Source organism: Argopecten irradians, chromosome 8 (genome assembly GCF_041381155.1).
Source record: "Argopecten irradians isolate NY chromosome 8, Ai_NY, whole genome shotgun sequence".
Classification (NCBI taxonomy): domain Eukaryota; kingdom Metazoa; phylum Mollusca; class Bivalvia; order Pectinida; family Pectinidae; genus Argopecten; species Argopecten irradians.
Genome location: NC_091141.1, coordinates 25,804,558 through 25,831,400, shown reverse-complemented (window position 1 = coordinate 25,831,400; position 26,843 = coordinate 25,804,558). Strand labels below are relative to the sequence as shown.

The window sequence follows — 26,843 nt, the reverse complement described above, 5'->3', positions numbered from 1 at the left end:
GGGGTTTATGACATCCATTAGAGGAATACTGTTGTGTGGTTTATGACATCCATTAGAGGAATACTGTTGTGTGGTTTATGACATCCATTAGAGGAATACTGTTGTGTGGTTTATGACATCCATTAGAGGAATACTGTTGTGATGTTTTGGACATCCATTAGAGGAATACCGTTGTGTGGTTTATGACATCCATTAGAGGAATACTGTTGTGTGGTTTATGACATCCATTAGAGGAATACTGTTGTGTGGTTTATGGACATCCATTAGAGGAATACTGTTGTGTGGTTTACGACATCCATAGAGGAATACTGTTGTGATGTTTTGACATCATTAGGAATACGTTGTGTGGTTTATGACATCCATTAGAGGAATACTGTTGTGTGGTTTATGACATCCATTAGAGGAATACTGTTGTGTGGTTTATGACATCCATTAGAGGAATACTGTTGTGGGTTTATGACATCCATTAGAGGAATACTGTTGTGGGGTTTATGACATCCATTAGAGGAATACTGTTGTGGGTTTATGACATCCATTAGAGGAATACTGTTGTGGGGTTTATGACATCCATTAGAGGAATACTGTTGTGTGGTTTATGACATCCATTAGAGGAATACTGTTGTGGGGTTTATGACATCATTAGAGGAATACTGTTGTGGGTTTATGACATCCATTAGAGGAATACTGTTGTGGGGTTATGACATACATTAGAGGAATACTGTTGTGGGGTTTATGACATCCATTAGAGGAATACTGTTGTGGGGTTTATGACATCCATTAGAGGAATACTGTTGTGGGGTTTATGACATCCATTAGAGGAATACTGTTGTGTGGTTTATGACATACATTAGAGGAAATACTGTTGTGTGGTTTATGACATACATTAGAGGAATACTGTTGTGGGGTTTATGACATCCATTAGAGGAATACTGTTGTGTGGTTTATGACATACATTAGAGGAATACTGTTGTGGGGTTTATGACATCCATTAGAGGAATACTGTTGTGTGGTTTATGACATCATTAGAGGAATACTGTTGTGGGGTTTATGACATCCATTAGAGGAATACTGTTGTGGGGTTTATGACATCCATTAGAGGAATACTGTTGTGGGGTTTATGACATCCATTAGAGGAATACTGTTGTGGGGTTTGAACATACATTAGAGGAATACTGTTGTGGGGTTTATGACATCCATTAGAGGAATACTGTTGTGGGGTTTATGACATCCATTAGAGGAATACTGTTGTGGGGTTTATGACATCCATTAGAGGAATACTGTTGTGGGGTTTATGACATCCATTAGAGGAATACTGTTGTGTGGTTTATGACATCCATTAGAGGAATACTGTTGTGGGGTTTATGACATCCATTAGAGGAATACTGTTGTGGGGTTTATGACATCCATTAGAGGAATACTGTTGTGGGGTTTATGACATCCATTAGAGGAATACTGTTGTGGGGTTTATGACATCCATTAGAGGAATACTGTTGTGTGGTTTATGACATTCATTAGAGGAATACTGTTGTGGGGTTTATGACATCCATTAGAGGAATACTGTTGTGTGGTTTATGACATCCATTAGAGGAATACTGTTGTGGGGTTTATGACATCCATTAGAGGAATACTGTTGTGGGGTTTATGACATCCATTAGAGGAATACTGTTGTGTGGTTTATGACATCCATTAGAGGAATACTGTTGTGGGGTTTATGACATCCATTAGAGGAATACTGTTGTGTGGTTTATGACATCCATTAGAGGAATACTGTTGTGGGGTTTATGACATCCATTAGAGGAATACTGTTGTGGGGTTTATGACATCCATTAGAGGAATACTGTTGTGGGGTTTATGACATCCATTAGAGGAATACTGTTGTGTGGTTTATGACATCCATTAGAGGAATACTGTTGTGTGGTTTATGACATCCATTAGAGGAATACTGTTGTGGGGTTTATGACATCCATTAGAGGAATACTGTTGTGGGGTTTATGACATCCATTAGAGGAATACTGTTGTGGGTTTATGACATCCATTAGAGGAATACTGTTGTGTGGTTTATGACATACATTAGAGGAATACTGTTGTGGGGTTTATGACATCCATTAGAGGAATACTGTTGTGTGGTTTATGACATCCATTAGAGGAATACTGTTGTGTGGTTTATGACATCCATTAGAGGAATACTGTTGTGGGGTTTATGACATCCATTAGAGGAATACTGTTGTGTGGTTTATGACATCCATTAGAGGAATACTGTTGTGGGGTTTATGACATCCATTAGAGGAATACTGTTGTGGGGTTTATGACATCCATTAGAGGAATACTGTTGTGGGGTTTATGACATCCATTAGAGGAATACTGTTGTGGGGTTTATGACATCCATTAGAGGAATACTGTTGTGGGGTTTATGACATCCATTAGAGGAATACTGTTGTGGGGTTTATGACATCCATTAGAGGAATACTGTTGTGGGGTTTATGACATCCATTAGAGGAATACTGTTGTGGGGTTTGAACATACATTAGAGGAATACTGTTGTGAGGTTTATGACATCCATTAGAGGAATACTGTTGTGGGGTTTATGACATCCATTAGAGGAATACTGTTGTGGGGTTTATGACATCCATTAGAGGAATACTGTTGTGGGGTTTATGACATCCATTAGAGGAATACTGTTGTGGGGTTTATGACATCCATTAGAGGAATACTGTTGTGGGTTTATGCATCCATTAGAGGAATACTGTTGTGGGGTTTATGACATCCATTAGAGGAATACTGTTGTGGGGTTTATGGCATCCATTAGAGGAATACTGTTGTGGGGTTTATGACATCCATTAGAGGAATACTGTTGTGGGGTTTATGACATCCATTAGAGGAATACTGTTGTGGGGTTTATGACATCCATTAGAGGAATACTGTTGTGGGGTTTATGACATCCATTAGAGGAATACTGTTGTGGGGTTTATGACATCCATTAGAGGAATACTGTTGTGGGGTTTATGACATCCATTAGAGGAATACTGTTGTGGGGTTTATGACATCCATTATTCTTATGGTGGCCGTTTTGAAAAATGGCCGGCATGACTGTCAGAAGCAATATCTGGTTGGGGTCCCGTTCTCAATATATCTTATTTTAGGTCATGGTAATGGTGTTCCAAATTTCCTACTTGTATCACAAACTGCACGATTCCGCTCAATATCTGCTAGTTGATAATGTAATACATTATAAAAACAACCAAAGAAACAAAACAAGGGATTGACTGCTGCGCTCTCAGATAGGCTTTTCCTACAATTATATTAATTTCAGATTGAATTTGAACAATGTTGCAATATACATATACTTATTCTATATTGGTTTTTTTACTCACGGTCATAATATGTGTCACAAATATGGTCAAAGGGCGATAACTCGCATATTTTTGATACCAAGGTTAGGACAGATACTTTATCTGCGAAACACAGGGACTTGGCACGAAAACTTTTAACCAACATTACACACACATATATATATAATAGTATACTATAATAAATATATGTATACTGATGGTTAAACATTTTCGTGTCAGGTCACTATAATAAATATATGTATACTGTTGGTTAAAGTTATATGTGCCGTAACTGGGCAAAAAATTTGTCATGTTATTTTTTCTTCATTAATCTATTGAAAACCACAAGTTTTGATGAATTAAGCTGTGAAAGTCATTCAAATGACTTCCGATGCCTTATGAATATTAGCTACAACACATACATTATATACTGTAAGGTTGTTGTATTTTATGCGTTATGTATGTTTAGATGGAAACATACCTGCAGAAAGCACTTTACAATTACTAATAACACTGTAAAAATGTGAAATGAAATTGTAGACCACAATCTGACTTCATGGTCTGACTGTATGTACTCATTTCAATTCACTATAGATGTAAATATCATGATATTTGGCAGTACTGCCAAAAATCATTTTCAGCTCTTATATGTGCTTGTAAAATAAAAACCTATGGATTGAAAGCAGTGTAATTCTCAAAATGATGGTTACTTTTGGTAATGAATAACATACAAAAAGCTCATCTTGATTCTGGAGTATGAAAAATACGGCACATATAACTTTAAAAATTTTCGTGCCAGGTCCCTGTACTGCGAAACACAGACAATCTTGAACGAAAGAATATACTTTGTTACCCTCACTAAGAGATAGAATAATGCTCTCATTTGGGCGGCCAAAATAATATGTAGTTGTTCTTCCATGTCTGATTCGTCTAATATAACATATAAACGGTCGGGATAGTATTCACAACTTTTATAACAGAAAACATCTCTTATTGAGACTGTATCTATATTTCTACAATCTAAGATACAATGGGCAACAGCATCCGATACATGTTAATAACATTGGACACAGTGCAGCTCACAATCAGGGGGCGTAATCCATAATTTGGAAACACGTTGACAAATAAATAAAAAAAAACCTTGGAAAATGAACCACAAAATCGACGGAGAAAATACCATGTGAATATTTCTAAACCTGCCTAATTGACAATTTAATGTAAATGTTGTTTCCATTGATTACTTTTCTCAAGAAATAAAACATTTTTAATAACATGTTTCCATGGATATTTGCTTGGAATCCAAGTTGATTCTAAGTAATCGTAAACAAACGACTGCAAGTTTTAAAATTTTTCATACGTCGAAAAAAACTCTTTTCGACTAAGTATTTAGTATATACCTAGATACAAAATGTACATGTGGTATAGACGTAACAAAAACAAGTGCTTCACAGTACATACAGACTTGTTACTACATAGAGCAGCAAAAAAAACTTAACTTACATTGTTTAATATACATAGATCTAGAGAGATACTAGACCTAGCATTCCCAATGCAATATGTGACCTACTTCGCATTGGAAAATTCGGTACAAGTTGCGCATCTAGATGATGTGTAGTGTCTAGTCGGCGCAAATCAGTTAACGAAAGCGCGAACTATAAAGCTCACAACCAAATATAACTCTAGAAAGAAAATAGACTTTTAAAGTTGTAAACTTATAAAATTTGATTAGTATAAATATTTTTGACATCAGTATTGTTACGGGAATCTTTTTCCATAATTTTTTTAAAATACAAATGTAGTCCCAATTTCCAATTTAAAAGAATCATCATAATTTATATGAGAAGATTCTGTGTACTTTTTTTGAAAAAATAAAAAATCTCCCAAGTGCAGAGCAAGACTAGGTGGATCTCTTACATAATGTCTTCAAATTTTATTTCCGCCCCAGAAATAAACCACAGGAGATTGACGTTCTGTCAATAATATATAGTATAAATATATGAAAAAAATGTATAGGGGTATTTTTTTATGTATTTATACTATATACTATTGACAGAACGTCATACTCCTGTGAATAAACACACGACTCGTTACGTTGAGATTTAATCATTGACCAAACGATTTTTGATTAAAGTCAGCCGAAGATTCTAACTCAATATTCGGGTTCACTAGAGTTCTGATAGCTGTCTATGTTTTAAACGAAACTTTTTTTTGCTTCTTTACATTGAGCAAACGAAACAGAGACTGGTAGTCTTCACAGGGCTCTGAGAATTAGTTACAGATTTTATAATCATGGACCCACCAGAGTGCCCTAAGACCATTTTCAGACGTTTAAGAGGTCTAGATAAAAAAAACGATAAAAATCATACTCTACATGGTACTATATACGAGAAGGGTGGAAACTTAGCAGATGAATGTCAAAATGACAAAAGAAAAAAACCAAAGCACTGAGGTATTTCATTGAAAGCGAATTTATCTTTTGATAGGAGTATGATATGAATAGATGATATTTATCTCTCCATTTTATTGTACTTTTGTGGCTGATCACACAAGCTTGTGTTCAGTTTCGCTAAATGTCAATGTAAACGATAGATCTCTCTAGGTTTCTTGTTGTAAAGGTTGCTACACCAATATATTCGCCAGCTAAGTTTGGGTATGCCATTATCCAACTTCCGAAACGTTTCCGGGATTGATTTAAAATCAATATGTTTTTGCTTTAAATTTAGTTTCATTTAAGTATTGATGTCACTATTTTCTTACTTCATCTGGGTACGAAAGATTTTTTTAACATCATAACCCAATGAAATTAAAAATAATTAAAGAATCTTCTAATCAGAAAGTTGGATTAAGTATGAAAACAAATAAAAATCAATTATTGATAGATAAACGTGGAAAAAAATGAATAAATGATCGAATTCAAAACATAAGTTAAAAAACAAAATAAGACAGATATGACACATGTATTAAATATAAGAAAAAAATGCAGATCAGTTCACGAAAATACTATAATTCAGAAATCTATCAATATTTTCTGTCACAGTTGCCTCCCTTGACACGCGAAAACATTAACGATTGTGTACCATTCCGTTGGGAGGGAGGGACATCATGTCGTTAGCAGAGACATATTGTACACAAAATAGTCCAGTGTGTACATATATTCTGGGTCTATATAGTGGAATGATATCGCCGTACGACTGCAGCCCTGAAAATATGTGTTGCGTGATTAATTAATATCTTCCAAGCATGTTGTATCAATATTTTATGTGTAACATATATTATGTTAATTTGTTTGATTTGAAACGGCACAGTGTTAGAGTAATGGCATGCATTTGGTCATTTTTACTGTCATGTCAGTAGCATTGAACGACCAACGGGCGGATTTATAAAAAGTGAACATTATACAATGTAAATTAGTTTGTAATGTTCAATGATCCAAGGGCACCTTTTATTCTTTAATGATTCGATAAACAGAATCTCATAAAAATTTCTCAATTGAATTGCATGGGTATTTAATTGACATGAAAGCAGTCTTATAACTTTATTGCACGAAATAAAGACTTATGTTAAAAATGCTATTCTACTTACTAGTATAAATGGATAGTACAAATGGCCCCAGTACCAACTATTGTTCCCAAATAGTCCGGGAACAATATGGTATTTTGGTTGCATAGGGAAGAACCTTTCCTTTCCTTCGGAGTCCCTCGTGTCACCCGCTTTAACGCCTACCAACTCGAGACATCTACCGAGCTGAACATCCTCGCCAATAAAGTTCTGTGCGCATACAGAGTTAAGATAAGTTGTGGAAGAATTTCTTTTTTGAATTAGAGACCTGACCGCTTCACGACTCAACACATATCCTGCCCCTCCGCTCATGAAGCCTTGCTTTACGTAAGGTTTGAACCTTCTTCCATAATAAATGGACTCGTTTTGGTTTTTATCACGGAGGAAATGGCGTAAGTTTTCCACAATTATGTATGTGTCGTCATCAGCTTTTAGAAACCAATCGTAATCATGTAAATATGAAGAGTATATATGCAAAAATGCTTCTTTCGTTTTCTGCCATAGCTGTTCTCGGCCTTCGCTCACCGGAAGCTCAACAATTGGGAGATTCTTTGCAAGTTCCCGTGTTCCATTTGAGCTCATGAACAGGAGCTTGTCACACCGTTTACCCCGTGTGTTTTGAACATGAGGTGCCTTGGAAACGATAGTTTGTGGTGACGTCATAACCCAACATAGCAGTCGTGCACCTAAGGTAAGAAAAGACAATAAATAATCATTTTGACAGACATAAATGTCATTCCCTTCGTTCATTGATAAAAACATAAAGTCTTATTTATTCTTATTTAGAATGTTTTGTTATTTTTGGATGAATCTGGCTCTCAGGGTTTGGGATGTTGTCGTGTTTCTACGAAAATAGTCTATGTTGTCTATAGGATGTTCGAAAAGTAGGTCACAATAACTTTCATATTGACCTTTAAAGATGATCCACAGGCGCCTGCATCTGGTTTTGGAAAATAAAATATCCTACCCCTACTATATGAACAAGGGGAGACACTCCATGAACCGGAAGTTGAGGGTACGCTCCAATTCACTTTGAAATTAGACCAAATTTGAAAATAGTGTCCGCTCGTTTAATCAACGTACATTGATTAAGAATCCTCTTTTTGCACTGTAAGCCAGGTTTTTATCGCGAAGTTATGTTCTTTTAATATGAAACAGGACACCAAGTATCCAAGTAGCGGACGATGCATCAACTATGGAACGGAAGTTGATCTTTCAAGCAAGCAGTTTTGCAAGGAGCAATCTGATTGGTTAAATAAATTAATTGACAAATCAGACTGCTACTTGCAACTGCTCGCTTGAAGAGTTCCACTTCCGTTCCACAGTTAAAGTATCGGAGTGTCTCGCCTTGTTCATATAGTAGGGGTAGGTTATTATATTTTTATCAAACCAGAAGCAGACGCCTGTGGATGATTCGTCTCCGACAGAGCATAAGCGACGCTCATCACATGAAAAATACTTCGCGTTTATTCATGTAAATATATGTATAAGTAACACAAAAAATATATAAAATAATCGACTTTGCTTTTGGCGTATGCACAATTAGAACTTCATTCCATATAGGGCATAGTGCCGTGGACTTTTTCGGGACGCAATTAATTATTTTTAATACATTTATCTTGAGGTAACATAAGAAGCTCAAACTTTTCAATGTTCATATAACGTTGTAAAGTAAGTAACTTTTGCAAATGAAGAAAAATACTAATTCTTCTGCTCCTGTTTTTGATGAAGAAAAATACTAATTCTTCTGCTCCTGTTTTTAATGGAGAAATATAAATCTCATTCGTCAGCTGTGCAGCATGTTTAACTTACACTAAAAACTATCGGTTTAACTTTATATAAAGGCAATAACGTGCTTTGCTATGCGTATTATCATTTCAGACTCTTTTTTTTATCCCCAAGAAAACTTAAGTACATGTATGTTTAATTTCAAACTTCTATGTCGGGTATATTAAAACAGTAAACCGAAAATAAATCAACAGGAATGTTCGATGAATGCACCACAAACTCTTTATACGTACATTGCATATCTCAATCACCAAGTGGTCCGATTTTGCCAAACAAACTGTTGGAGTACCTGGCATATTCACAACTGAACACGATGGCATGATTATTTGGTTCCATCAATGCAATTCACACGAGTTCTATGTCTTCTCCAGAACTATACATTTTTCTCATATTTTACTGTATTTTACACGCAGCTCCACAAATTACATATCAACAGTAAGACTGACAGTTAGCCAGGGTATATACCAACAATTAATGAAATTAGTTCTGTTCAATTGCAGCATGCGTTTTAGGCTTGCAAAATATCACTGTTTAAAGCCATTACATGAACCTTAAGTGTATATAATACAGCGTATTGACAAGTAAATACTTTGAAACATGACCTTACCTGACCTCTGAGCTGATCGGTCGGTCGTTATGGCACGGCGCGACATGTCATTTTCACGTGCACGAACCAAGCGTATGTTATTCTTTCTAAAAGTCTCCTTCATAAGAAGAACAAAGACAAACAAGGCAAATGACAGTAGATATACAGCTGTTCTCCATCTTCTATGATTATACATAGTAATAATTCCCATGCCATATACGATAAGTTCGTCGAACTGTTACTGTCAGTAACGTTGCTTATGCTCCGGTCACACATGTACAGGTACGGATAAGATCCTAGAGCGAAACATATTTGGTCGAAGAAAGTGTGCGATACACAAGCTATTCGTCAAAATGTCTGAAATTTACTGCCAGGGGGAATTTCTGTTTGTTTACGCGTGTACTTGATTATTCTTATCAATATACACACAGGGGTTTGGCACATGCGGGATACGTGTATTTTTAGAACGAATATACATACCCGGGGTCCCGAGGGTCGTTTTCTGATTAAACCAGGAGACACTGGAATCAATTATAAATGTGACCTGTTTGGTGAAGACTCAAAATTAAAAAAAAAAGAAATTAAAAAAAAAATCAATGAAATCGCATTTTATTGATTCGTTTCCATTACATTAATCAACACATCACTCAATACAAATATAAATAAAGATAGGTCTGAATGTATCATGAAACAAATATGAAATTTTCAATTTACAAAGAATTAGAGACGATGTCAAGTAGCTGCATTAACGACTTCTAGATTGAAATTTATGTCGTTTCTAGTACATGTATAATATATAGTACTACAGAACTTAAAGGGACAATTCAGTCTAAGAGAACATTAAAATTTGTATATATATCAGATAAAACAACTTCTAATGGAAATTACATCAGTCAGTGTTACTGTGATATGCCTGAAACGCCTATGGTGGTGACACGTGTGTGAAATATTCAAACTTGCTCGCTGTCCGCCATTACACACTGTGGTCGAACTTCTTGTATGCCGAACCCTGTCCCTTGCTCGTAAAGTAATGCAACTTTTGGCTAGAACTGCTCAAATCGCTCTGACAGTAGTGTGTTTACCTTATTAGGTGAATTGTCTTGCCTAAAAATCATTTTATCACCTTCTCAGTGGTTATGTAGTTCATTTGTTTAACGTGCGTGACTTTGGCTCGGGTATGGGTACAGAGTTAATATTGTACCTGCTTAATCGTATTGATCAACGATTTGATATTTCAATGATATTAATTAAAATACTTAACAATGTTGTGGAATTTGTCAATGTTTTACGTTATATGTTTCATAAGAAATGTAGAACAATACATTTATGCTATAGTTTGCTTATTGGTTATGTAAAAGAATTTGCCTGAGTGAATTGTCTCTTTAATATCGGGGGTTCAATTTTGCAATACACCGAATCCTCTGAATACAATAGTCGCAAATCTAGATCAATACAGTTTTAATGATGCTTATATTATATTCTTTGCAATTGATTTTGAGAGCAGAATAATTCTGGAAAGAGATCAAACAGTTGCCAATAGTGTAAGTGTTCAAGGAAACGTTCTCGACAATCATGCGATATTATCGCACCTCGGACAGAAATGTCCCCAAATGATTGGCGGATAGCCGTCACGTGGTGACCCCCTAATACTTTATAGGGGGTCAGTAAATTTCATTATGGTGCAATATGGCGGCTGTCGCCCTCGCTTCAAAATTTTATTACATTCTCTTCAACTAAATTTACCATTTCTTTACAGTAAAAATATATTTTATTTATTATTTTTTATGTAAAATTCATTTAAAATCGTTTTAATACTAAACGCATTTTTAAATACGAGTTGCTTCCCCTACGCCAGTTTGAAAGTTGATAGACTGGTTCCCGCCTCAGTTACCTCCCTTGCGTACGCTTCACTGAGGACCGGTAGCGAGTAGCCATCTTGAGTGGGAATTCCAACTCCAGAGTAGTGCGCATCATTTCCGCGCATGATATGTCATCATGGAGACGGCTACTTCCGTTAAGAGAAAATAACGTCGTTAACGTCGTTCCTATGAACACTCTAAACTCTGTTAGCACGAAATGATTTCAAAACTTAAGATCTTATTTACTTTTGTTTATATATCGTTCAAATAAATTATTTATTCCCACGCCTAAAAAAGTGATGCCAGCCAACCGGATATGTAGGTTGACCAATCAAAAAAATCATCATGGTTACTCGCTACCGGTCCCTAATGAGCGGAGCGCAGCCTGGCGGAGAGTAGAGAACTAAGGGAAGGGAACCAGTTGTAGACTGGATTTCCTGCCGTAGTTTTTCTACTCTCCGCTAGGCTTCGCTCCGAAAATACAACTTATTAGCGCGGCCTAGCGGAGAGAATTGGTACTAAGGCAGATGATCCAGTCTAAGAAAGTTGATGACGCGGTGAAAGTCAAACGTAAGAATTCAAGCGTTTTCCTGACTGCGACCATAAACAAATGGAGGGGTTCGTATCTTTAGATCTATCAACCCTCACTCTACAGCTAATTTAGCGGCATTACTTTAAGTGATTATCTCAGCGAGAATGCAGAGATGATCATGAGTCTGCGCTATAAATGTTGGATGAATGTTTGTGTCACTTTTTGTTTCAATATACAACCAGTCTGATGTCGCATTGAGGTAGGCCTATTGTGCACTAGGAATGTCGAATTATTGTTGATTTATGAATTACCCAGTATTGTTCTTCAGGTTCCTTATACAGTTATTTGAAGATAACTTCAGTAAGAAGTATAGGAGGCTCGGGCTACGCCCTCGCCCCCTATAAATCTTACTGACCTTCTATGCCTTTATAGGGGGTCAGTAACTGACTATTTTATACTTAATAATGTAGCACGTCTGCATGACGATAGTGTAAAATTCTGAAGAAGTTTTGAATTGTATTCGTTCTAGAGCTCAGGTAATGTCAACGGTTACATGGCGGTCGCTAAAACCGTAATCATGAAACATTAAAAATTTCTTTTATAATTCAACTGGTGCAAATGAGCTGAAATCGGTAGGAGAGTTTTCATGCATATCAATTGCAACATGTTTTGATATTTATAATGATGTTTTCATGTCATGATATTTACATGATGGTTGATATTTATCATGATGTTTGATATTTTTCATGTTTTGATATTCATCATGATGTTTTGATATTTTTTTTATGTTTTGTCAAATTGATATTTATATAATGTTTTAATGTTATGATATTTACATGATGTTTTGATATTTATCATGATGCTTTGATGTTTATCATGATGTTATGATAGTCATCGTGCTTCGTCCGTAGTCATGCGCCGTGCGTCGTGCGTAAAACGCTACTCCTCCTTAACCCTTGAGTGCCATATTTGGTGTGAAACATCATTGGGAACGGATAATCATTTTTTGAATAAATGAGCCTGGCCCGACCCCTAGGGGCTGAGGGGTGGGGCCCCAAAAGGGCAAATTTTCTTAATTATAGCTTTAAAATCCTACTCCTCCATTATCCTTGGATGGATGGCAACCAAATTTGGTTTGGCACATTGTTGGAAAAGGGTAATTATGTTTTTAGCCCACCATCAACAGATGGTGGGCTATTCAAATCGCTTTTTGTCCGTGGTCCGTCGTCCGTCCTTCCGTCCGTCCGTCCGTCCTTCCGTCCGTCCGTCCGTCCGTCCGTCCTCCGTCCGTCCGTCCGTCCGTCCGTCCGTCCGTCCGTCCGTTAACAATTCTTGTTACCGCTATTTCTCGTAAAGGGCTGCAGGGATCTTTCTCAAATTTCATATGTAGGTTCCCCTAGGGACCTAGTTGTGCATATTGTATTTTGGGACCAGTCGGTCAACAAAATGGCCGCCAGGCAGCCATCTTGGATTTTGATAGTTAAAGTTTGTTACCGCTATTTCTCAGAATGTACTGAAGGGATCTTTCTCAAATTTCACATGTAAGTTCCCCTAGGGGCCTAGTTGTGCATATTGCATTTTTGGACCAATCGGTTAACAAGATGGCCGACAGGCCGCCATCTTGGATTTTGACAATTGAACTTTGTTACCGCTATTTCTCAGAAAGTGCTGAGAAAGTCTGAAGGACGTGCTGAAGGGATCTGTCTCAAATTGCGTGTGCAGGTTCCCCTAGGGGTCTAGTTGTGCATATTGCATTTTCAGACCGATCGATGAACAAGATGGCCGACAGGCGGCCATCTTGGATTTTGACAATTGAACTTTGTTACAGCTATTTCTCAGAAAGTACTGAAGGGATCTGTCTCAAATTGCATGTGCAGGTTCCCCTAGGGGCCTAGTTGTGCATATTGCATTTTTCTGGGAAGACATTTTTCCTTTGTCAGACAAAGATCGTTCTTTGGTGGGCGCCAAGATCCCTCTGGGATCTCTTGTATATATATGAGTCTGCACCGACCCCTAGGGGCTGAGAGGTAGGGCCCCAAAAGGGGAAATATTCTTAATTTTAGCTTTAAAATCCCACTCCTCCTTCATCCGTGGATGGATTTCATCCATATTTAGTGTGAAACATCATTGGGGAAGGATCATATTTTATATAAACGAGTTAGGTTCGACCCCTGGGTACAGAGGGGCGGGGCTCAGAAGGGGGAACTTTGATGAAATTTGGCTTTAAAATCGTTCTCCTTCTTAACCCTTGATTGGATAGCAACCATATTTGATGTGAAACATCATTGGGGAAGGATAATCATATTTCATATAAACGAGTTAGGTCCAACCCCTGGTGACAGAGAGACGGGGCACAGAAGGTTGAACTTTGATAAAATTTGGCTTTAATTCCTACTCCTCCTCAACCCTTGAGTGAATTTCATCCACATCTGTTGTAAAACATCATCGTCGAAGGGCAATCATATTTTATATGAACGAGTTGAGGGACAGGGCTAAGAAGGGGGAATTTGGAAAAATTTGGCTTAAAAATCCTACATTTGTTGTACTCCTTCTTAACCCTTGAGTGGATTACATCCATATTTGATGTAAAACACCATTGGGGAAAAGGCATTCATATTTAATATAAACGAGTTAGGTCCGACGACTGGGGACAGAGGGACGGGGCTGAGAAGGAGCAATTTGACTGACATTTGGCTTTAAAATCATACTTCTCCTTTACAATTGAGTGAATACAATGTAATTACCATAATTGGTATGAAACATCATTGGGGGAAGACAATCATATTTTTATATAAATGATTTGACTCTTTTGGACAAAGGGGCGGTACTCAACAAATGACCTTCACCTATTTCAGAAACTTACATATTAAACTAAAATGCTTATATTAATTGTTAACCAATACTTTATACTGTGACTGTTTTGTGCCATGAGTCAGATGACCGTTAAGGCCCATGGGCCTCTTGTTTATATTTATCAGGATGTTTTTATGTTTTGATATGTTTCATGTTTTGATATTTATCATGTTTTGATATTCATCATGTTTTGATGATATGATATTTACAAATATACTTTGCAGATTATATTTTCTAAATGGTCTATAACTTTTTGTTTATGTATTTTAAACATCGTAGGCATTTATTGGACATAGTATGGTATATATTATAATCATGTTTCTAATTGCATATATATATATATAACTGTTTTATAGTTGTGTTTTCTTTTTATGTATTTGATAGTTAAAGCTTGTTACCACTATTTCTCGGAAAGTACTCATCTGTGAGTGTGCTATTTGTATATGCAAGTGTGTGTGGATATGGTCATCTGCTGATGTGTATGACTTGTATAATTTGATGTGAAAGTTAAAAAAACAACATGATATTTACATAATGTTTTGATATTTATCATGATGTTTTGATATTTTTCATGTTTCGATATTTATCATGATGTTTTGATGTTATGATATTTATCATAATTTTTTAATATTTTTCATGTTTTGATATTTATCATGTTTTGATATTAACATGATGTTTTGATATTTATCATGATAATTTGATATTTATCATGATGTTTTGATATTTACATGATGTTTTGATATTTTTCATGTTTTGTGTTTATCATGATGTTCTGATGTTATGTGTACCGTTTTACCATACAAACGACAATCTAATCTACATTTGTATATGTCTGATAAGTTGGAATCAATCCGTTATTTTTGCTCAGAATAGCAATATATCGCAACTCTACCTCTTAGAGTTTGAAAATGAAAATACCTCGATTTTTAGATCACCTGACCCGAAGGGCGATGACGTCACACAAGGTACAAAGGTACAACGCCTTATACATGTATTTGTACTCATTAACATGGTGGGCACACCGCCGCTTGCGATGTTTGTTTACATTTTATTGTAATAAATAATACGTCAATCCGAGAACTATTGCGTTTTTTTAATTTCAAAAATTGTAACTAAAATATTTAACAATAATATATATATTTAAACATATGGTATTCATATATTTTACACTTTTTATACTCCATTTTGACCGCCACGAGAAAACACGGTCGCCATTACGTATAATTATTAGAAGAGATGGCGTGACGTCACAGAAAGTTTACACCCGGGTCCTTTGCGAATATCAACTTGATATTACAAACTAAATTTAAATTTCCCCAAAATATCATACTAACATTTAATAAGCAATTACTGTTTTCTAAGTATTTCTTGGTAAAACACCTGCGATGTGTAATTATGACCAAATTAAAATTTGCTTTCGTAGATCACCCCAAGCGCACGGCAGCCATTACGTGCATTACTCCCGAGATGCCAAATTTCGTCCCTTTTCAAAGTCACAAAATTACGTATTCTGGATAATTTTTGCCGTTGAATTTTACCGTGAATTTTGCCCACGATCCAATTTAACAATAAAATTGCACCCTCTCATATGTAATGGTAAATGATGTCGATGTTTTCTTAGCATGCATACCTCTCCTGTCCAACTAAATCTCCATCAAAGATTAACAGAAAGCATTCAGTTACCGAGGTTTCCAAAAGACAAAAGCTTTCCAGGAAATACATCGACTTATACAGTGTAGAAAGGACAACGAGCTCCCGACACGTAAGTGTTTTTTTCCTTCAACATACCGCCATTCATATAACTCTAGAACAACTCATAGTCAAAAACACGTAAATGGAGGTAACCACTAACGCTTTACTTCTTCATTCAATGTGACGTTATGTTACCGTCATAAAAGATATTTTTAGGTCATCTGACCCAAAGGGTCAGGATGACCTATAGTCATCATGCACCGTCCGTCGTCGTCCGCCGTCCGCCGTCCGCCGTGCGCCGTGCGTAAACTTTTCATTCAAACAACTTCTTCTCAATAACCGTAAGGCCCACAGTACTCATATTTGGCCTGTAGCATACTTGGATGAAGGGCTATCAAAGTTGTGAAAATAAATGACCTTGACCTGCTTTCAATGTCACAGGGGTCAAATAGGCTAAAACCTTTGAACGACTTCTTCTAACTAACCGAAAGGTCAAGGGTGCTCATATTTGGCCTGTAGCATGCTGGGATGAAGGGCTACAATAGTTGTGAAAATTAGTGACCTTGACGTACTGTCAAGGTCACCAGGGGTCAAATAGGCTAAAATCTTTGAACAACTTCTTCTAACTAACCGAAAGGTCCAGGGTACTCATATTTGGCCTGTAGCATGCTGGGATGAAGGGCTACCAAAGTTGTGAAAATAAATGACCTTGACCTACTTTCAAGGTCACAGGGGTCAAATAGGCTCAAATCTTTGAACGACTTCTTCTAACTAACCAAAAGGTCCAGGGTACTCATATTTAGCCAGTAGCATGCTGGGATGAAGGGCTACAAAAGTTGTGAAAATTAATGACCTTGACGTATTGTCAAGGTCACGGGGGGTCAAATAGGCTAAAATCTTTGAACGACTTCTTTTAACTAACCAAAAGGTCCAGGGTACTCATATTTGGACTGTAGCATGCTGGGATGAAGGGCTACAAAAGTTGTGAAACTTAATGACCTTGACATATTGTCAAGGTTACCGGGGGTCAAATAGGCTAAAATCTTTGAACGACTTCTTTTAACTAACCGAAAGATCCAGGGTACTCATATTTGGCCTATAACATGCTGGGATGAAGGGCTACCAAAGTTGTGAAAATATATGACCTTGACCTACTTTGAAGGTCACAGGGGTCAAATAGGCTAAAATCTTTGAACGATTTTTGTTAACTAACCCAAAAGTCCAGGATACTCATATTTTGCTGGTGGCATGCTGGGATGAAGGGTTACCATAGTTATAAAAATGAATGACCTTGACCTTCTTTCAAGGTCACAGTGGTCAATTAAGCTAAACACCTACACCTTTTAATTAGCCAAAAGGTCCAGGGTATTCATATTTAGTCAATAGCATGCTGAGATAAAGGGCTATCAAAGTTGTGGAAATGAATAACCTTGACCTACTTTCAAGGTTACGAGAGTCAAATATTCCAAAATCTTGAATTTGAACTTCTTCTCAAGTTCTAGCAGTGTGATTAAGCTGAAACCTGCATGAAATGATCCTGACATGGTCCCGACCAAGTGTTGTTATATTTTATGTTGATCCAAAATCCAAGATGGCTGCCACAGATGATCCAAGATGGCTGCCACAGATGCCATCTTGAAAACACATTTGAACTTCTTCTCAAGTTCTACCAGTGCAATTTAACTGAAACTTGAAACATGAAATGCGACTGATATGATCTTGTCAAAGTGTTGTTATATCTCTGGTTGATCCCAGATTGGAGATGGCTACCATGACACCATATCTAATTATTTTCCTATACAGCTATTGCCAAGATAGTCAGATGACCGTTAAGGCCCTTGGGCCTCTTGTTATGATAATGTAAAGGCGTTACAAAACTCATTTCATTCTCTGTCATTTCACAAAAGTGTTTGGATGAATAGAAATAATTAGTCACTTAACCTAATGAAGATGATACACCGGTTACCCGGATGAGGCTAACCGGTGTATAGTGGAAAATATACCCTGATATTTTGAGTGACTACAATCAGGACACTGAAGGTGTAACATTTGTTTAGTCTGACTTCCTAGTCCGTGGAGGAGTGAGAATGGTGTTGCTCGAACCTCTCTTGTTATGTTCAACGACAATCCGATTGATTTCATGCTTGGATTTTGTTTTGTTTTGAAAATAATGGACATAGACAGGAATAGATAACGTTTTTGACTATAATAGTCTAATTATCATTGACCATGTTAAGCATAGACTGTCATCGATGATTCTTGTGTACATTTCACTCCCGTCAGGTCAAAACGAAAATTTTCTCGAATAAAACAAATACCATATCCAACTACAACGGATTGTATATGCCTATCATAAGTTTTCATCAACATTTGCTACATTATAAAAGTTTTCCAGAAGTTTTCAGCGAAATTGTAGAACTTTTATTTAAAGTGTTGAGATATATTGCTTCAAAGAATTATTCAGATATGCAGCAATGGATTTTTCAGCAGTTTCCAGGCACGTTTGAACCGACTTTGGTGGAAAGGACACGCCGAGAATTTCGGAGGCGTGAGACGAATTGTTTAAACTCTCGCGTGAGCCTGCCAATATCCAGTAGTATGATAATGGTAGGGATCACACACAAAATCAGCACCCCGCCGTAGCCGATGTTAGCTGCAGATTGTCGGTCGTCAGGGGCACTTATCAGCTTACGCTTGAACAAAGACAATTCCTTTGGATTTACACCAAGCTCTTCTTTCAGTTTTTTGATACGCTCTTCCATCTCCGCTTGGTTCAACGAACTGCTTTTTAAACAGGCACATTTAGAGCAGGATACCGATCATGAAAGAGATTCTGTAACTGAAAGAAAACAGAGATATTAGTTTTAATTTGATAGATTTAATAAGTGATTTATATGTTCAAGCGGTCTTAATTCATATAAATATGTTAAACTGTGTTATGTGTTAGCATTATGGAAAGTACGTTTATTTATAAGTTTATATTTTATAGCTTCTATTTTAAGAATTTATTTAGAGAAATAACTCAATGAATTGTTATCCTAATTTCCTAAAACAAATCATCAAATCCCATTAAACAATTTTTCTGACTCGTACAACCTTGTAATATCGGCTGGCTTCGACCAGCAATCCTCAGGTAGACATATATATTACACGGGAAATTTAAAGTGCATTGTTCTACCTCGGGTATGCTTAATCAAGTTTGAGATAGGCCGGCCTAGAAGTTTAAGGTCGCGGCTGAAACTCTGGAGCTTAGTATGTTTGTGAGAGTAAGATGGTAGACAAAGGAATTGACCGAATGAGCGTTACGGAAATAATAGTCATTTGTTGCCAGAGACGAACATTTCGTCTTTATATTAACTGCAAAGTAACAAACTGACGGAGGGCTTACTGTTAATAAAAATAATCTCACGAAAGTTCCTCTTACCGGACGGAAGTGACGTGTTTGCCAAATCAACGGAAGTGATGGTATTGAAGAGTTGAGGTGTTGACTGGGACGACGTATCCTGACCTGCTACGGATCCCGTACTGCTAGATTCGGTAAAACTAGAATCTATGGAGCTAAGATCAAGTGACGAAGATTGATTCTGGCCACCGATAAAGAACCACTACTTGCTATCGTTGATGAGGTACTGATTATCGTTGTCGGGGCAACGTTCGGATTCGGATTCTGTTGGCCAGGTGGGACCATGGGAAACGTACAGATGTCCTTGAAATCGCTTCTGCTGGCTACAGCGTTAGATGGAACCTCAGTTCTTAGCAGATCTTAAAGAGATAATTGTTAGCGATATTTAGATCAATTAAGTCAAGTTAAGTGATGTTTTGTAAAAGCAAAATACAATATGACACAAATCAAAAGCTGATATCAAACACTCTTGACTTTCACTGCGCCACGCGGCCAAACAGTGATATGAATTCATAAAAAAAACCCGTCGGCCTAGATTTCCACAGAGGACTCTGGTATTGTAACTTCATCTTTGGTCAAGAATACAGATGTTCTGACATTATAAATCTCATTGATAAACTTTACAGTTTTGTTTTGGAAGTGAAGATTAAGGACACAAATACTGTATAATAACATCTTGAAAATAGAAGTGTAATGGTTGTCTGGGATACAGGAGTCTTCTGTGTTAATGTCAACGTGTGATGACATAAAACATATATCACAATTAAAAGGAAATATTCAGTAAAATATTAGGAATACTTCCGTGTAATGCATAAGCACGCTGGTCGGTGATTTTTCTCCGGGTACTCCAGTTTCCCATCACCATCAAACTTGGTCCTTAAATGACCCTGGCTCTACAGGACATAAAACCAATGTAGAAACCAAATTGGTATCAAAAGGATTGTCATTGGTGTCCTAAACAGGCCGCATGCAGTCATATATACAGCGATGCACTCACGTACCGACTACATTTCTAAATGATAGGGTTGTACCTACCTCTCACATACTTAGCTTCTCCTTTGCTGAAGGTTACCCCTGCGACATGAGTATATGGAGTACATGAAAGAGAATTGTATTTAAATCCAACACATCCGTTATTTAAATCACAGTACGGATAACAATCTTTCGGTGAAGCAATATTAGCAATCCGATATGTAGCTCTTGACGCATCGGCAATTGCGGAATCTTGAGTAAAACACCTGCTGATATCTTTGAAAAGAAACAAACAGCAACCATCAATACACAAATACACAACGAAATGTTAAGAGTTAGGAAATGAACAGCATATTACGCCAATCTGTGATCCATCAAGCCTAGTACGTCCTTAAAAGATCTTTGCTGTTAATATGACGGAAAACTAAAACAAACTAATCAAATCAAACCTAATGTATGTGTGTAGCAGAGAAACGGCAGCTGTGAGGCACACGATGCAGAGTTTAAGATGTTGTTGTTAGACATCATAAAACAAGCCTGCTGGGAATCACTACTTCCAACAAGTGCACTGTCAACATCAATACAGTTGTCCTGCCACTTGGGTTTCCCACCGCTCACACGATATCCTCCCACCCACACAGAGCTGAGAAATAAAATTCAAATGAATTTTTAAGTGATATTCTAAATGACATATTTCTTTTTAATTGATGTTATATCATGGTATAAGAGTTAGCTATAACGCAGCTTGTAACAAATACCCAATCAATGTTAAGAGGTGATAAACTGAGAGTGAGGGATTGGTTTTATATACATTTTGTATATTGTTTAACCAAGTAATCTGCCTAATATGCAGTGATTTCTGCATATTTTTGCATATATGTCACTAGTTTAATAATGGCTGGCATTCCATTGTGACGTCCTGGCTTGACGTCAGTTAACAATGACATGACGTCAGGTTTGAGGAAATCGTGACATAATGGCAGCTTTCGCAGATTTTGACGTTAATAATCTTTGAAATGTAGGCTGTTGTAGTTACGTGATAAAAGTATCTTAAATGTTGATTTCAAATGCAAGATTTCATGAAACCCGTGTCGAAGTTTCAAAACACAGATATTGTGTTAAAGCCATATGTTCTTCAAATGATTCAATATTCAAACACAAATAACAACACAAATAACAGGAGGTTTCTATTCCACAAGTATTGGTTAATTTTGAAAAAAAAACCTACAAATTCAAATGGGTAATTTAAAGCATTTGATGTTTTCTTTATTTCAATGTAAATGTTAAGAGACAGCAGAAGGGGATGAGTGGTTTTGTGAAAAGAAAATTTGAAGGTTTTCTTTTCCTTGAATTATATATATATGATTCAATTTGAAAATGATACACACAAATCATGATGCACCGTGAGATATTCTCTACAAGACAAGTTAGATACCTTAGACATTTAGCGTTAAACAGTTGCATCATCTGTGTGCTCAATATATATTTCTATTTTAATCAAACAAACCCCACCTAGGAGGACTGACGAACAGGTTTTCAAGGCTGTTCTGCAACAGGTAGAAAAGGTAGTCATAATCCGTGCGATTGGTGATGTGGGCTAGAGTCATATTGTCGGTCTCGCAGATTGCTTTAGCGTCAAACCAGGACTTTGATGGGGAATAAAACTTGTACAAACACCATTGGTAATCTAAAACAAAAATAAGGAGTTTAAATGAGTATGAGATGTTTGTAAAAACATTTAATAATAACACGCTTACAGTAAGTGTTGCAAGCAACACACGTCCCCTGCCGTCAATTACATTTTCTTATATATGGCAAGTTATTTTTGCTTAGTTATCATTGTATGAAGTTTGAACAAATTATATGGAAACGAAGATTTGTGAAACAAACTATGTTTAGTAATATTGACCTTCGTAGTTGACCTTTCGACCCTAAATTCAATCCCATGCTATGTTATCTCCTGTGTTACCATTGTATGAAGTTTGAACACATTCCGTTGATAAGTTCTCAAGTTATCATTCGGAAAATAATACACTGTGACCTTTGTAGTTGACCTTTGGACCCCAAATTAAATCCCAAGCTATATTTTCTCAAATGCTACTATTGTGTGAAGCTTGATCAAAATCCATTGATTTTTTTATCAAGTTATCGTCTGGAAACAGGAAAATTTTAAACAATTTATTTTTAGTAATAGTGACCTTTGTTGTTGACCTTTTGACCCCGAATTAAATCCCCTACTGTATTTTCTCATATGCTTCGATTGTGTAAAATTTGATGCAAATTTCGTTGATGTATTCTTAAAGATGCTCTACCGCAGACAGAGCATAAATGATATTCATCAATTGAACGATAATTTATGTTTAATCATGTGTATATATGTCTAATTAACACAAAAAACAATATAAAATAATTAATTTTGCTTTTGGTGCATGAGCAATCAGTACTTCATTCCATATAGGATATAGTGCTACGGATTTTTTTCGGGATGCAATTAATTATTTTTTATATTTTCAATTTGAAGTAAAATTAGAAGCTCAAACTTTTCAATGGCGGTAATGGTGTAAATTAAGTAACTTTTGTAACTGAAGAAAAATACTAAATCGTCTGTTCCTATTTTTAATAGTGAAAAAATACCATTTGTCAGTGGTGGAGCATCTTTAAGCTATCATACAGGAATTAAAAGATTTGAAACAATCTATTTTTAGTAACAGTGACCTTTGTAGAATTGATATTTTGACCCCAAATTCAATCCTTCGTTAATTTCTTAGATGCTACCAATGTGTAAAGTTAAATCAAAATCCGTTGATGTTTTCTCAAGTTATCATCTGGAAACTAATATTTTGTGAAGCAATTAATTTTAGTAACAGTGACCTTTGTAGTTGATATTTCGACCCCAAATTCAAACCCAAGCTGGCTTTTTTCTCAAATGCTACCATTAAGTGAAGCTTGATCAATATCGGTTGATTTTTTTTGAAGTTATTGTCTGGAAACTAATATATGTGAAACACTATATTTTAGTCACAGTGGCCTTTGTTGTTTACCCTTTGACCCCAAAATCAATCCAAAGCTATGTTATCTCCTCTGTTACCATTGTGTGAAGTGTGAACAAATTCCGTTGATGTGTTCTCAAGCTATCATTCGGGAACTAAAATTTGTGAAACACTCTAATTTTAGTAACACAGATCTTTGTAGTTGACCTTTCGACCCTAAATTCAATCTTCGGTTTCATCGGCAGGGGACAAATAAATTAAAAAACAAGAGAGTTTGAATGTGTATGAGATCTTTACAAACACCATTGGTAATCTATAAAAATAAGTTTTCACCGTAATGTAGATAAGCCGCCAAAATTTTATCCACTTTTGTTTTTAAGCTCTACAGCATAGAAAGTTATTCTTACCCCAACACCAACACAAACCCTTATTTTCAAATGACACACGTCGTATAAGTCTACAGTGTTGACGTAAACAAATGGCTGTCAATTGGACATTCGAATAAGCGGCTAAGGTCACGTGCTAAAGGGGGCGGTATCAAGCAGTTTGATTGTCGTTTACCGATCCACCAGTTTGATGTGATACTCTTAACCTCCCAAGTTTGTGTGTTTTTACGACATCATGCTAAAAGTGCTATTACCATTTTGATTATTGAGCTTTCGATGTTATATTTGTCAACACATGATCGCAACATGCAAAAATAATTCGATAAGAGAATATCTACGATGGAACCACTGATCACTGATAGAGCAGCGTTATAATACAATATAAAACCAAAGGCACCAACAGTATAATTATCCTAATTCGTATTTCGCCGAAAATATATAATTTTCCCCGATATAGTACTTTCAGTACTTTGATTAGTAAAGTTGGGTGTTACGTCCTGTCAATAGCCATGTTCATTTAAGGACGTGCCAATTTTCACGGAAAGTCAGGCACCCGAACAATAAAAACTGACCTACGATGCTTTCAAACTCGCAACCTAATTTTCCCATTTTTTGGCCATATGCCGCTCTACTAAATGGCGATTATATCGAAACACTTCAAAAAAAGTTGCATATTATTTTGGGTTTTCCGATGTAAAGCCCATTATTCAAGCTGAAATTAAAAAACCCAGTGGATATTTAAGAGGAAAAGTTACTGGGAAATGTACAATGAGAATATATAAAGTTCTCTGGAAGACTCAGCGTGGCGACATGCTGACTATCAAAGTATCTAAGTAAGTTGTTTTTAATGTACGATAATACAAAAATAAATGAAATCACGACAACATTACAATAAACATATTAACTGTTAAAGAATACAAAATGGCAGTTCTTACCCACACACGTATTTAGCATATAATCATACTCTTCAAAAACTCCGCAACTGACCTGAAAACCTGTTGATTCAAATGAACGATATAACAATATTATAAAATGGACAAAAGTAAAGACAAATAAATTAGCATTTACATGCATAAAGACGACAAATCGCGAGATCATAATTAGTATTCTCCCTTACCCGATTGGTTTATTAGATTTAACATCCAATGAAGGTTAAAGTCTCGTTGAATCTCGTTTAAACATGAATAAAAAATTTTGTTTTGATTTTCAAAAACCAATTGTCTCAATTTTCAGCTAGTTGCCAAATAGAAAATATGTACAAAGGTTAAACTTCTATTGCTCGTAGAAATTTTTATACACAAATTTTAAGAAATTATTAATTTGGGGGCCTCTTGAAAAGGTGCATTTCTTACACTTAGCAGATAGGTGAAATTTTACATATTTTGACTTCCAATCATTTTGCTGTAAATCTTTTTTATGTTCACTGAGATGTGATAAGCATTTAAGGTTAGAATCATAACTTTTTCGGTTGAAATTTTTACATAATAGTTAAGATAAAGTGTTTGATTTTAAATCTTAAAATGCCGAAAAATAACAAATTTTGTATTGAAAAAAAAACCAAGTACACTAACCCCATTTTATGATGGCGTTAGAAATAGCATTTATTTACTGTTTGCGAATATTCATACTTATCAGACAACTAATTTGCAAAATATTCTTTAGATTGTTGTGCGTATGCCCAAAACATTGAAATTCCGATAAAATCGCACTTTAAGTCAAAGTCATTTTTGATCCATAATAGCTCAAAATCAAGCACACTTCCATAATATTTTTATTCCATTTTTGATTTTGGTATGAATTCCTATTTCCCAAAATCTATTTTAGAAAAAAAAGTTAGTCATCAGAAAATTTTGACTTGATACAAGAGCAGATCCTTAAGAGCCAGTGCCATTGAAGGTTTTTTTGTATTTATATATATCACTTCTCAGGTGTACTTGAACATAACATAATTTATACCAGAGCAGATCCTTAAGAGCCAGTGCCATTGAAGGTTCTTTGTATGCCTATATATCACTTCTTAGGTGTACTTGAAAATAACATAATTGATATAAAGTGTTTATGCATTCGTCTTAACCTTAGATATTACTGTTACCTCGTAGATTGTTGTGTTGTTTGTAAATTTAGGCAAAATATGTAAAACATGTATACTTTTTATTGCAAGTCCACAAGATTCAGTGCATATTCCTGTCACCAAATAACCATGCCATTGTATTTACTAGTGTTTAAAGCATGTAGTAGGAGCATTGGTTTGACAGAATTCGACTTTAGAAAGGAATAAATATCGAATCCTTTTTGAGTACAACAATCTACGAGTCAACAGTAGTACTATCTAAGGTTAAACGGATGCATAGACACTTTGTATCAATCAATATATGTTCAAGTACACATAGGTACTCAACGGCAATATAAACAACGGCAATATAAAAGAGAATAGAACCAATAACATGAACAAATATAAGGAAAACATCAGATACCGTTGAACTGTCGTGATTCCGCTTGCGTGATGAGATTTAGGGTGATGACGGTGAGCAGAACAATTTTCAAGGTATGAAGGAGTAACATGATGGAGATCTGAGAAAGGTAAATAATAACTATTATTTTATTCAGGGAATATTTTTGAATGGGTATACATACGATGGCCGAAAACGGACTGACAGAATTGTGTTACTAGTAACACGTTTTCGTCAGCAAAATATGTACGTACAGATTTTGTGTCAAAAACCTATAGTTATAGGGAAGTTATAGTAGTACGTTTTCGTCAACAAAATGTGTACGTACATATTTTGTTGACGAAAACCTGTTGTTATGATAGTAGTAGATTTGGCTGTACACGAAATGTGTACATGACAAAAACGTGTAGTTTTGAAATCTACTGAATCCGTATACCAATTAACA

General features: G+C 36.0%; 1 protein-coding gene and 1 pseudogene across 1 annotated transcript; both read right to left on the bottom strand.

Moving 5' to 3' along the window:
- Positions 1-5,084: 5,084 nt before the first annotated feature.
- LOC138329977 (glycoprotein-N-acetylgalactosamine 3-beta-galactosyltransferase 1-like) lies at positions 5,085-9,617 on the bottom strand. Its single transcript, XM_069277290.1, has 3 exons — positions 9,283-9,617; positions 6,912-7,573; positions 5,085-6,528 (listed from the first exon to the last, which is right to left on the bottom strand). The coding sequence occupies exons 1-3, from the start codon at positions 9,470-9,472 to the stop codon at positions 6,430-6,432; spliced, it is 951 nt and encodes a 316-aa protein (XP_069133391.1). The 5' UTR covers positions 9,473-9,617; the 3' UTR covers positions 5,085-6,429.
- A 9,021-nt stretch (positions 9,618-18,638) lies between these two features.
- LOC138329806 (uncharacterized) lies at positions 18,639-22,231 on the bottom strand (annotated as a pseudogene).
- Positions 22,232-26,843: the final 4,612 nt, after the last annotated feature.

Excerpts from the sequence above, each read along its gene's own strand:
- LOC138329977 (XM_069277290.1), bottom strand. The coding sequence starts at position 9,472 with ATGGGAATTATTACTATGTATAATCATAGAAGATGGAGAACAGCTGTA. Across the intron at positions 7,574-9,282 it reads CCGATCAGCTCAGAGGTCAG|GTGCACGACTGCTATGTTGG; the intron begins GTAAGGTCATGT and ends TTCTTACCTTAG. Across the intron at positions 6,529-6,911 it reads TGTACTATCCATTTATACTA|GGCTGCAGTCGTACGGCGAT; the intron begins GTAAGTAGAATA and ends ACATATTTTCAG.